General features: G+C 46.6%; 1 protein-coding gene across 5 annotated transcripts in view; it reads right to left on the bottom strand.

The window, feature by feature from the left end:
* Positions 1-13,369, bottom strand: part of rerea (arginine-glutamic acid dipeptide (RE) repeats a) — a 123,775-nt gene that overhangs the window by 28,127 nt on the left and 82,279 nt on the right. For 3 of the 5 annotated variants that reach the window (XM_068323668.1, XM_068323677.1, XM_068323661.1), the window contains exons 4-6: positions 6,335-6,440; positions 4,834-4,930; positions 2,738-2,842 (exon numbers count right to left, since the gene is read on the bottom strand). In XM_068323668.1, the coding sequence (XP_068179769.1) occupies positions 2,738-2,842; positions 4,834-4,930; positions 6,335-6,440 (308 nt within the window). Of the gene's footprint in view, positions 1-505; positions 822-2,737; positions 2,843-4,833; positions 4,931-6,334; positions 6,441-13,369 lie in introns of those variants that run through there. The other 2 variants (XM_068323700.1, XM_068323685.1) reach the window with 2 other exon arrangements.

The raw sequence follows: 13,369 nt of genomic DNA, 5'->3' as shown, positions 1-13,369 counted from the left end.
CAGCCGGAGGATCTGCGTTTGTTTGCGGCACAGCCTCGCTCAGTGCGACATGTCCGCCCGGTTGTGAACAGGACACGCAAAATGGAACCACGGTAGCGGCATAACCGGGTCTTACGAGCGTCATAACCGCCAGCCGGGTCCAAATTCATCAGCCTAACACTCGTAGGATGGTCGTAAACACCGTCGATTTACCGGGTGTGGCGGAAATCAAAGGTCTGACGCGCTGGCAGCTGGTTTGAGGCGACACGATCCCGCTAAAGGTGCGCGATGTGCGCTGACACGCCGTCACGTCACGCTGAAATCCGCCACTGACACAATGTGCACAACCGCTGTGGTGATCCGCGACGCAAACTAGAACTGGTTGACGCTGACAGCAACGCACAAAGCTCTCTGAGAGGGGAAGACATCACTCTCTGTTGGTCACACGTTCACATGAGCCGACACTGGCGGTAATTACGCGTTAATAACGGGACGACAAAGCGCAAGCGGACGAGCGCACACCTACCTCCGGGGACTGAACAGATCGTCCATCTCTGACATGGAGCCCTACGGCAGGCTGCGGACGCCGTGTGTGTGAACGGTCGCTGGCTTTCACTCCCGTTTCCACCTATGTTGAGGTGCACAAAATGGAGACGCGCGCATTCGCTCCCGGAGCGGCGTTCGCTGAGCTCGTGCTGTGACCTCAGCCCGCACGTACGGCGTCGCGAGCTCGGCTCGCTGCTCCACTGACGCGACTGAGCATGTGCCGCGACCTCACACGGCGGCACGCGCGCACGGACGCGCGCGCGCGGGCAGACACGCGTGCGGGATACGGAATTCATCTCTTCTCACGTGTCTGCGCCATAATAAACAAGAGTGGAAATCGCGAGGCTGCAGACGCGCCGCTCGGAATACCAAATGAGAAGAGGGGGGAGAGGAGGGGGGGGGGGCAGAGCAGGGCCCCGAAGGAGGGGGTTCCCCACTGGCAACCACAAACGGCAATAACAAGGACGGCTGTCACCCCAACACGTGACACACTTTGGACAATAACAACGGAAACGCGCCGATTCAGGCAGAGCTTCCGGCGGAACGTTCAACACATTTAGCTTTATCCGAAGGTGGAGGGACAACTAAACAAAACTTTGCAAAAAAAAAAAAAAAAATTAAGGAAAATAATTCTAGACAGATGTACTACTAATATTTACTTCTTGTTTTTAAAAAAAAAACCCCAAATGTTTATTTTGGAAACCAAATCTACAGCTGGTTTGACTGCTATCGGTGCAGCCAGGAGTTCATAACATTGAATATGAAGGTCCAACTTTGAAAACATCTGCTAAGTGACTTCATAAAAAGGCAGCAATTAGACAACATGATTTGACCACAAACATTTGTCTGCAAGATATATAGGAAAGCAATTCAGTGAACTGTGGTCCATCGATGGATTAAGGATGAGCATCTTTTTTAAAATCCATTCCTTAATTTGGGATGAAGCCGATCTGAATAAATCAGTGTCACCATGGTGACCTTGTCACTATGCGTGTCGTGCCCTGGGTACTATGACACAACAAATCTCACTGTGATATTACGTGGACGTCTTCTTTTACTCATCACCTGCTGGGGAATTTCACAGGATTTTATATTTTTTTGTGGATCCAGACAACGGATGAGCCCCTCAGACCTCATCTGTTCACCGTTAGTCAGTGTGCTGGATTTCCTCATTAAGGTCTGAACGACTGGATTTTCTCCTGACAAAGCCTGGAGTTTATTTTGTGCTTGTTGAGGTGTTAGTTTTTGATAGTGTGCTTTTTATTTTCAGTCATGTACATGAAGAAATTACACAGGTATTAAGAAGCTGACGAACATCTGATGTGACTCAGATGAAAGAATTATCTTATTGCAAGTTTCCTGATTTAATGCAATATAATTTCACCGTGAAGGCAGGTGACAAGGAGGAAAACCCAACAACTAAAATCTGCATTAAAACGACAAGTCAAAAACAGCCTCACAAACACATGAATGGGTTTCCATTGCCGAACGCAGCAACAGGAGCGTTCCTTCATGCTTTTATTATTTCCATCTGCTGCCCTCTCCTTACGTGACATAAAACACCACTGACGGGCTTCCTACTGGATCTATTCTGATCTTAATGTCAAAGATCAATGATTCAAGCTTCCCATGTCATTTGACAAGTAACTATTATAAATGGTGAGGCTCTCCCACGCCGTTTCTCCATAATTACACCACATTAGGGCCATTCTCTGAGCACAATGACAGCAGTAATGAGCAAAGAGATAGAAGCCAGAGATAGAAGCAATAGGACTGAAAATCTACTGGAACGCACCAAATGGCACCTCTTTTTCTGAGTTTTACCATCAAACAGTGTTCAGTACTGGTGTATGGATGTACAATCCAGTTATTACTGGTAATCATTATTACAAACATTCATGATTCAGTTGATTCAGCTATAAAATGGCAGTCATCTATGCCTATTCAGCTTCTGATAAAATCACTGTAACTGAACCAAGTGATTATTCAGAAAAACAGTGTTAAACATTATCTAATTAAAGCCTCTACATGTAGACATGTGTCATCCTGAACACTGGATGGTTCTGGACTGACTGTTGCTCATCTTAGGCTGCAGAATATGAGGCGAGTGTTTTTCTGTAATTTCCTGACAGTCTGCCCCGCATTAGCGGCCTGTAGGTGGAGTCAGATCGATGTTGTTTCAGTGGCAGTGAGTCGACAAACAGCTCCTCACCTGGTCTCTGGGTTATATCCAAGGATATAGAAAAAGGAGTCGATGCGGGCTTTGAATTCCCTGGCAGCAAAAATGTCGGAGAAATGGGAAATGTTGCATTTCCCCCTGTGGGAGAGAAAACAGGTTTTATTAACAAGAGCAGCAGGGCGACAAGATGAAGCCCTGTGAGAGCACACAGGCCTGACTAGAAACCGCGGAGGTGCTCGTCTGTTGTCAGTGGGGGTCCAGTCCTGTCAGCCTGCTGACTGAGAATGCGCTCTGAACACATCTTGAGTCCATTTATGGTGACTTTGGTTTCTAGTTTTGTCAAAAAAACAAACAAAAACCCCCCCCAACATCACAGGTATACAGAGCCTGGCTGCTGAGCTGAGTAACATGATCTTTCTCTCCCCTGAACAGATTAAAGGGTGGTAAAAAAGGGCTGGCCTCCCCTCCCGCAAAGCCACGGCGTTACAGCATCCCTCTTGAATCCGCTTTAATTTATCTGAAGCTCGTAGAGTTGCGCGAATCAAAGGAGGCTCTGTGTAGCTAATTTGCTCTGAAAAGCAGTGGTTTCTGGGAGACGTGGTTTTGGCGGCTCACAGATGGTTTTGGTTTAGGTTCAGCTCGAATGAAAAATGTCTTTCAACCTTATATCAAACCCCCCCCCCCCATGTTTTCTTCTGGTCAAACAATGTCTGAAGTGTTCTTGAAGCACCAATTTGAAGCCATAATTTCATGATGTCCATCCATCAATCATTCAACTCTGACGTTAAGATTTCCTGTCAGACGGACGCTGCCACATCGGAACATTTCTGTGGGACTGGAGCTCACTGTTTATGGCAGAAAGTGAAAACACATCTTCAGAACTTTATTCCCTAAAGTCCATGTAGCTTGTCTCCGGGTGCCAGCAGCAAGGAAACCACCATGTTACTGTATTTACTGTCGCCACAGAAGCCTCAAGATGGTCAGCCTGCGTCCACTCACACTCAGGACGTGTTCCCTTCAGCTTTTAATTCACTGTGTTCATTGTGAACTCACAGCGGGGGCGAGAGATCTAGCTGCACAGGGGTAACGCTACTAGCTTCTATAAATGTCAGTCATTTCACTCCACCTGACTGTTTTAACAAGAAAAACGTTTGACTGCAGCTTCCTTGTCAAGAGGATTCGGGAAGTGGAGACAAATTATGAAAATGATTGTTCTGAGCACTCACTTTGAAAATCAGTCCCAAAAAAAAGAACAAGAAAAAGGTTTCATGTATGTGACGGAAGTCAGCGTTGGGTGAGGGTGGGGTGGATGGATTTCTGAAATATTTAACTTGACTTCTTGCATCACATTTGTGTTCTTTATATATAATCCATCAACTGTAATGGTGTCAACACGTCTGCTTCATCTGACAGGAGGAATATAGAAAGGTTCAAAAGATAAATCCACTAGTAGTTTCGGAAAAATGTAAACTGTGCCTTATCAAAGCAGCCAAAACACTTTGAGTTCATCTGACTGGACTTTACACATCCAGTAATGTAACTATTATATATTGCCTCTATCTTTTTTTTCTTTCTTCCATCTTAGAGCCCAATGATCTTTGCTGCAGAGCCTGAGTGTGAGACATGCTGTATTCGTGGCCTAGCATCTCTACACATCTGGTTTATTTCTGCAGGATTGGCTTCTAGCAGCAAAAGCTGATGTATTATTTGCATGTTGTATAAACATGGAAAAAGTGCCCTGATTATTTAAGTTAGTTCACAAAAAAACAGAACATTGCACCCAAGTCTCTTTCTTCTGGCTCCTGAGTTAGGTCAGATATTTTACAGTTGTGGGTCCATTAAAAACAGATGTTTGTCATATGTCTCTAAGAGTAATAGAATTATATCTGCGACAGTCAAGACATAATTTCCATGCTCGTGAACTCCTGAACCATAGCAGAAGGCACCACAAAACCATCCAGCATTTTTCATGGTTTAAATAAAGATTTTCCATTTTCAAAAATGCATCACGACTGTGGAAATAACCAGACAAAAACAACAAACCCAGACAAATATAACCTGGGTGGTGTAACAGAGGGCCTACGTGTCATGGGTTAAGATGTGTGTGTGTGTGTGTGTTCATCATTTACCTGAGAGCAGCAGCATGATAAGTGTCGACATAGTCAGAGATGAAGAGTTCTCGACTCCTGACCACCGGGTCGGTGATAACCAGCTCTCTGCCAGAGTCTAGAGAACAGAAACACAGGTGTACTGGAGGCAAAGCTGCATTCTGCTGTTTGCAATGCTTAAAGCAACCAAGGCCATTCATCTATGACAATGTGGGAGCAGAGATAAAGCGGCTTCAGTATATGAACTTGCTAATAAAATCACAAGCACAGTCCTGCGCGTACAAAAAATAACAACTACCGCTCCAAAGGTCAATATTATGCCGCGCAATTCAATAAAGCCAATAAAGTGCAGTCCCCTGAGGAGCGGACATAATGTTCCTATCTCAACTGGAATGATCCTTCTGGGGGGGTTAAGACGCATCAGCAGAAACACAGAGAGGAGCTGCAGTCGCTGCTGAAAAATGACCTGAGTTTTGCATGCTGTGGCCTTCTGACATCAATTCTAATAATCATCCTCAGTCCCTGCTGCAAGGACAGGATGTGAAGCACCGTGGTGCACCAGAGTGGCGTCTGCAACAGGAACAGGAACAGGAACGTTTGATTAAAAGTCTCATAGATAAAGGGATTGAAGTGCATTAGCAACATGCACTGATAACAGGAAGCATAAAAAAACCAGTGTGTTGTGAGACTGAGGAGACGATGCTGCTCGTCTCTCAAACCTGAGGCTGAGCAGAACTATTAGTGAGGGCATCAGCATGCAGAGCCTCTAGCTGACGTTCTAAAGCAAGTCTGTGCGTCTCGCCACACCAGTAAAGTATAATATCAAATAGATCTAAGACAAAAAAAACTTTCAGGGTCTGACAGACAAACGGTATGCTGAAAGAAAAAAATAACTTAAGGTAGAGTGACCTCAGGTGATGCATATGATGCTGAGAACACTTTAAAAATGATTATTATATTATTCTGTTATATGAATAATTTACCACATTACAACATAGTGGTATATGCACACATTTAAAAAACAATCAGACTTTTTTATGAATTAATTCATTGCCGCTTGTCAAATCTGACTTTCCTTCACGTCTCTGTTCTCCAGATTTAATATTAACTTGCTAACAAACAGTGACGCTGCTGTTCCTGTAGAGTTGTATGTGTGAGCGTGTGATAAATCCACCAGCACTGATGGTGTGGAGTGTCTGCGCTCCGGGCCCACATGACACTGCGGGTTATTAACAATTGACAGTGCTGCTGTCTGGTCTTGTGGAGTGTTACCCAGGGAACAGCGGAGCCACGGGATTGGTTCAGCTCTCTGGGACACCGTTTGTGCTCAAATGTAATTCACAGCCAGCTATTACTAGATAGAACCACCCCCCCAAAACACACACACACCTGCTTCGGTCTGACAAACTGAGACAGGTGTGTGTGTGTGTGTTAAGCAGACTAATTGAAAGTCATGTTCCAGGGCGAACACATGTGTTTAATTCCTGTTTGTGTCATGTTTAAGGCCCGTTGGACGTCTCACCGTTCTCGTTGTTGCGGTCCTGTACCAGGTGCTGGTAGACGGAGTCAGGCACCTCTGATTGGCGGTAGTACCATTTCACATTCATCAACAGATGGTCCCGTTTACTCTGCAACACAGAATGACAAATATCGAGTGAGCAGGAGGGACAAACAACAACAACAACAACACACTTCACACAAAACAAGCATACCTCATTTTGTTTGATTACAGTGTGACAGACTCGACACACTGCTAGCGACGCGCACACACTGAACGCAAACAACAAGGAATGACTGTGTCAATTAAAAGACAATGCAGACTATTTAGAATGGGGGGGGGCTGGATGAGTGTTCAATCTCTGCCTCTGACAATTCAATAACCTGCCTTCTGGTTTCTTTTCACTCGTCAATACTCACATTATTCACCATAATGCTGGAACTTTAAAAGTGATTCATGCACTTGTGTTGCATCCCTTCAGCAGGCTCTCTAAGTGCTGCCACCCATTGGCCTCTTGATAAAGTGCTGTCAGAAATAGATTGTAATCCCCTTGTTGACCAGCAGGTGGCAGCACTGAGGCGAGAGGAGAGTTCTTCCAGGCAGAGTCAATAAAAAAGCAGTGAAGAGGCAAAAAAAAAAAAAGGGGGGGGGGGGGGGGGTGAAAGAAAATGGAAGAAACTGAGGCCAGCGCTGAGGTGAGGCACAAAAAGGGCAAAATACTGTTTTCATTTCATGTCATAAAATATTTATTGTGCCTTCACACGGACCCAACTGACCGTCACAGCCTTTGAAAGAGCATTAGAGAGAATGCCACGCAAGGTGCTGGGCTGCGACACCATTCTGCTGGCCCCAGCCATCTTTATTAGAGACTTGGCTACACTGCACTGTACTAACCAGTGGAGACACCTGCAACGCGGCACATACCCCCGTAGAGATACAGAGACATGTGCAAATGGTGGGGGGGGGAAAGAAAATGAAAGAAGTGCGTCATGGTAATTGAAGACAGTTTTATTTCCACTCTTTGCAGTCATTAAATTGTATCGGTGTGTGTGTGTGTGTGTGTGTGTGTGTGTGTGTGTGTGTGTGTGTGTGTGTGTGTGTGTGTGTGTGTGTGTGTGTGTGTGTGAACATGAGGTCAGAGTTAAGATATTTAAAGCTTTTAGAGTACATTGTTCTGTTATGTCACTGGGGAGGGGGCTGAACACATGCAGCTGAGCAAATCATCACCTCCCTAAACCCCCCCAGCCCAATTCTGCTTTTCCAATTCTCTCCCTCCCTCAGTCTCATTCTCATTCTGACCCCCCTTCATTTTCTCTCTCTTCTTCTTACTTTCTGCAGCCCGACTGAGAGCAGAGTGAATAAGTGAGTCTGGATGTGTTAACAGCAGCTGGCGAGGAGTCAATCAGCTGCATTTACTGCTCTGGACGCCCCGGCGCTGGTCTGCACACAACATCACACACACAAGTACACTTCTGCTGCCATTTGACAGATTGACGCTGATGAGGCAAGGACTCCCAATGATGTGAGGAGAAAAGTGTGCAATGACGTCATGCCCACCTCCCCCCCAACAGTTAGTTGACCATCTCAACCTCCCGTCTATCCAGCATGTAGACGCTGTCGCCTTCTAGACATCCAGCAAGTAGACAATAAGTCTAGAACAAGTAGACTTATTGTGTTTGTGCATATTTCATAGCTGATATTCAGGCTTATAATGCTGTCAATAAAAGAAGGAGAACACACAGACACACCCATAGTTCACACCTCATTCATGAGCTGCCATTCTTCTTTATCAAGCAAACAAATGAACCACAGCAGAGTGTGAGTGTTAACTCGGGCGACCATCAGTATCCTCGTAACAATCGAGTAGCTGCTGCTCCCTGGAGCAGATTGCTGCTCGCCGCGGCGTTAAGCCCTCTCAGGCAAACGAGGGGAGGGAGATTGAGAGAAAGACAGAGTGCAGCATATGGAGCACGTAGTGGGAGTGAAGCATAGCTTTCAATTATCACAATTCTATAAACACGCGGGTGGGAAAACTGAGGGGAATGACGGGCAACTCAGACTCGCTACGCTAACTACTGGTTGTATTGTCTCTGTTTGGCTAAGCGTGCCCTAAAAAATAACAGGGAACAGATATGAGGGAGAACCACAATGCTGAACTGATTAGAGACATTCCACGCTGCCTGGAGAGTGCTGAGCCCCTCGCGTCGGCCATCTTTATCTGCCCTGCTAAAGGCTAAACGCGGCCCCTGTCCTCCCTCCTCCTGGGCCCTCCACCCTGGGAACGCCGCTCACCGCGGAGAGGCCAAAAGACTCACCGACCCACTACCGAGAGGAAGAAACGAAACAAGAGAGTGGGGGGGGGGGGGAGAGAATGCAAGGAAGCAGAACGAAGGGGATATGTGTGTGTATGTGTGCGTGAGGAGGGGAGGGGGGGGATTAAAGTAGGCGGGGTAAAACCCTCTCATTTCCTCCGACTTTAAATTCGACTATTCTTGCTTTTTACCCCCAGGGAAATAATACAAGATAGTTTATTTCTCAGTGAGAATCCAGCGCACAAAAAGAAAAAAAAAAATCAAATTAAAAAAAAAAAAGTAAAAATCAAATGAACACGATCAGGACTGCTCTTATAACAACTGAGATAAAGACACTGTGTGTGTTTAATTCTGCGTCTAACTAATGAAAGGTGGCTGGTCTCCTGTCTGTGCGATGTGTGCGCGGTCAACTCCAGACCCCGGGCCCCTCGGACCCTGGGCCCCTGTGTACGATGACACCGCAACAAAGACTGGCAGAAAGCGAGGGAAACGTGGAGGGGAGACCTCTCTTTGAATAAAGAGAGGCTTTCAGTTTGAAAAGGAATCAGCTCTGCTAAACATTCACTTAAAGGAGAGTGGAATTAATTCCATGTTTACAACTCAAAGACTCTGAAATCATTACCGGAGTCTTTCAGAGCAAAACCATCGACACATTAGAGGCCTCTCGGCGTACGAGAAGCAGCAGGAAGTCTTTACAACGTGGTCAACACCTGAGCTGTTACAAACCTGAACGACCGTTACAACCTGTAACCCCTTAGGAGCGAATGATGTACCCCCCCCCACCTCATCTTCCTCCTCCTCCTCCTCCTCCATGCACTGTAACACTTGAGATCTGCTTTAAACAAAACCAGATCCCCAACTCCCCATACAGGAAAACTCTGTTTATTCTCTACACTTTTCAAACACTCTTTTACCTTGTAAGTGTCCCACCCCCGCCCCCGCCCCCACCCTGACCGGTGACATCAGCAGACGGGATCTATGACTTCCTTCAGAGGCAGGAGTAACGAAGGAAAGACAACGGAGTAGATAAAGGAGATGGCATCCAGAGAGAGAGAGAGAGAGGGAGGGGGGAGAGAGAGGGAGCGAGGGGGGTTTGGAGAGGGTGAGGGAGGGGTGAGGTCAAACTGACAAGAGCAGCAGAAGCAGCTCCGTATTAGACAGGAATGTGGGGCGTTCAGCTCTGCTAGCTGGGCTACGGGGCTGCAGAGCTAACAGCCTGGTGAAGTAACGCCCCGAGGGGGGCAAGGGGGGTGCTTGGGGTTTGGTGGATCAGGACTGGTCGTGGCGTGACACTGACAGACAGACTCACTATGGCATCACAGAGGCTGGATTGAAGCAGTGCTCAGCTCGCCTGCTGCAGCACAGAACAAAGGGCTGATGGTGGCGTTTGGAGGCAGCGATGGGATCTGGGAAGACTAATCTGCTGCTCCGACATGATAAGATTAGAGCAGGGAGGCAGGAAGAGCTGGCTGGGAAGATCACACATACACTCTCACACACTGCATAAACACACGCACCGAGATGTTGGGTCTGATTAAGGAGGGTTTTCCACTCGCTTTTCCGTCTTCATTCTTGTTTCACTCCTATTTTTCCCTCCACACTTTCTGAAACAGAGCTATCTGCCAGCAACTCAATAAACCGCTTTCATCTGGGCAGCAACACAGATGGGAATTAGGTGTGTGTGTGTGTGTGTGTGTGTGTGTGTGTGTGTGTGTGTGTGTGTGTGTGTGTGTGTGTGTGTGTGTGTGTGTGTGTGCGTGCATGTGTGTGAATGTCCACCAGTGAGGTGCAAGTGATCTGCTGTGCTCAGGCAATCCATGACATCTCTGTGACTGACAAAGCAGGTTCTAAAAAGAAATGCCAGTGTGCTGAGTGAGCGAACACACAGAGTTAAACACCTGTACAAACACACGCACACACACACACACGCACACACACACACGCACACACACACACGCACACAAATAACTGGCTTTCAGCATAAGCACCTCCACTCTTTACCCCACCCTGCAGTGGAGTGGGGCCGGCTGAAACTTTGTCAGACATATGAACTAGGTCCTCTACATCAGGCTGTCACAGCCTGCAGGAGCAGAATTTCACTCTCACCCCATGGGCTTCATGACGAACACTTTGAGGAAAAGAGGATAGCCTTCCTCTCAAGCGTCCCTCTCTGGGGCACCAACAATAATACTTAACGAACACTGCTTACGTTTGCATGAGAAGGGATGAGCACCTCCTGGTTTACTCATCTGGCAACAGGAAGAAATGGTGTGTGTCTGTGTGTGTGTGTGTGTGTGTGTGTGTGTGTGTGTGTGTGTGTGAGGGGCTTCTCTCTGACAGTGGTGGGCTTGACCTGTTTGGATATTAAATCACTGCTCTCTGCTTTAATCACTGCTCTCTGCTTTAAACACAACGGACCAATCTGTCAGCCCGGCTCCATATTGGATTGGATGAGCTTTAGCTGATACAAAGTGGGCAGATTTGCTCTTGCTGCTCTTTGTATGTATGTGTGTGTTTGCACTTGTGTGTGTGCGTGCTGCTGGAGAAGAGCGGCCACGCCTGCCTTAAATTTAAAGCTCCTTTTTAAAAGGCATTGAGCAGACTTGTAAATCACTTCCTGGCAGGTCTACGAGTCGCTTCACCGAACAAACAGACGACACTCAGCTAAAGAACTGATAGGAAAAGGTTCTCCTGAAACAACAGGGCAAAGAATATAACCAGAAAGGACCACATGACTTCAAATACAAATGAAAGGCTGATGGCTGCTATTAAAGGACTGTCCTACAAAACACAGGCAAACTTTTCACACTGAAATGTGAGGAGTGCCATATTTATATCGATAAACATCCTTAATCTGAATCTTGTAACCCAGAGCGAGGAGAAGAAATGGTGACACTGACCACACAACGACTCCCACAGACAGAGCAGGAACACTAGCTTTAGGAGCAGGAACACTCGCTTTAGATGCTGGAACACTGGCTTTAGATGCAGGAACACTAGCTTTAGGAGCAGGAACACTGGCTTTAGATGCTGGAACACTAGCTTTAGGAGCAGGAACACTGGCTTTAGATGCTGGAACACTAGCTTTAGGAGCAGGAACACTGGCTTTAGATGCTGGAACACTAGCTTTAGGAGCAGGAACACTGGCTTTAGATGCTGGAACACTGGCTTTAGATACTGGAACACTAGCTTGAGATGCAGGAACACTAGCTTTAGATGCTGGAACACCAGCTTTAAATGCTGGAACACTAGCTTTAGATGCTGGAACACTAGCTTTAGATGCTGGAACACTAGCTTTAGATGCTGGAACACTAGCTTTAGATGCAGGAACACCAGCTTTAGATGCAGGAACACCAACTTTAAATGCTGGAACACCAGCTTTAAATTGTGGAAGACTAGCTTTAGATGCTGGAACACTAGTTTTTTATGCTGGAACACTAGCTTTAGATGCTGGAACACTAGCTTTAGGAGCAGGAACACTAGCTTTAGGAGCAGGAACACTAGCTTTAGATACTGGAACACTAGCTTTAGATGCTGGAACACTAGCTTTAGATGCTGGAACACTAGCTTTAGGAGCAGGAACACTAGCTTTAGGAGCAGGAACACTAGCTTTAGGAGCAGGAACACTAGCTTTAGGAGCAGGAACACTAGCTTTAGGAGCAGGAACACTCGCTTTAGGAGCAGGAACACTAGCTTTAGGAGCAGGAACACTAGCTTTAGATACTGGAACACTAGCTTTAGATGCTGGAACACTAGCTTTAGATGCTGGAACACTAGCTTTAGGAGCAGGAACACTAGCTTTAGATGCGGGAACACTAGCTTTAGATGCAGGAACACTAGCTTTAGATGCAGGAACACTAGCTTTAGATACTGGAACACTCGCTTTAGGAGCAGGAACACTAGCTTTAGGAGCAGGAACACTCGCTTTAGGAGCAGGAACACTAGCTTTAGGAGCAGGAACACTAGCTTTAGGAGCAGGAACACCAGCTTTAGATGCAGGAACACTAGCTTTAGATACTGGAACACTAGCTTTAGATGCAGGAACACTAGCTTTAGATACTGGAACACTCGCTTTAGGAGCAGGAACACTCGCTTTAGGAGCAGGAACACTAGCTTTAGGAGCAGGAACACTAGCTTTAGATGCTGGCTCCTGCCAAATTAAATATTTCTCTTTGCCTCCAACACACTTTGCCTCCTGCATGGTGGTTCAGGCCGAGAAATTCAAGTCGAGTTAAGTGATGGTTAAGTGAGGGGAAAAGAAGCCTGCCAACAAACTTGTCATTCCCGCCTTCAGTCTTTCATTTAGATTGTTCAAAGTCGTTTCTCTCTGATACTTCCTGTTTGTGCGATGTGTGCATACACCTGAGGTGTTCTCTTCAGGGGCTCCTCTGGTCTCCAGATAACACTCATGAGTCAGGATTCAGAGTGGAACACAACCACGTAGGAATGAAGGCAATCTGCAGACGACGCAGGCTTCCTTTTTGTCACGCGGGGTGTGTAAACGGCCTGTTGCTTTGTTTGGACGGCTATTTGCCTGTGTTAGCTTTGGCTTTTTAGCGTAGCCTGGTGAGCTAATGAGACATCTTACTAATACTGACTTGGAGTACTGCTGTGGAGAAAGGGGGAGGGGGGGGGCTCACTGAGAGGGGGTGTAGAATAGATATGAATATGAGGCTGTGTGTGTGTGTGTGTGTGTTTGGATGCCTGCCCAGCCAGCTAATCCAGTCCTAGTGTGTGTGTATGAGCA

The sequence above is a fragment of the Antennarius striatus genome, chromosome 2 (genome assembly GCF_040054535.1).
Source record: "Antennarius striatus isolate MH-2024 chromosome 2, ASM4005453v1, whole genome shotgun sequence".
NCBI classification, from domain to species: Eukaryota; Metazoa; Chordata; class Actinopteri; order Lophiiformes; family Antennariidae; genus Antennarius; species Antennarius striatus.
Note: the sequence above shows the minus strand (reverse complement) of the source record. Positions and strands in the feature narration are given on the sequence as shown.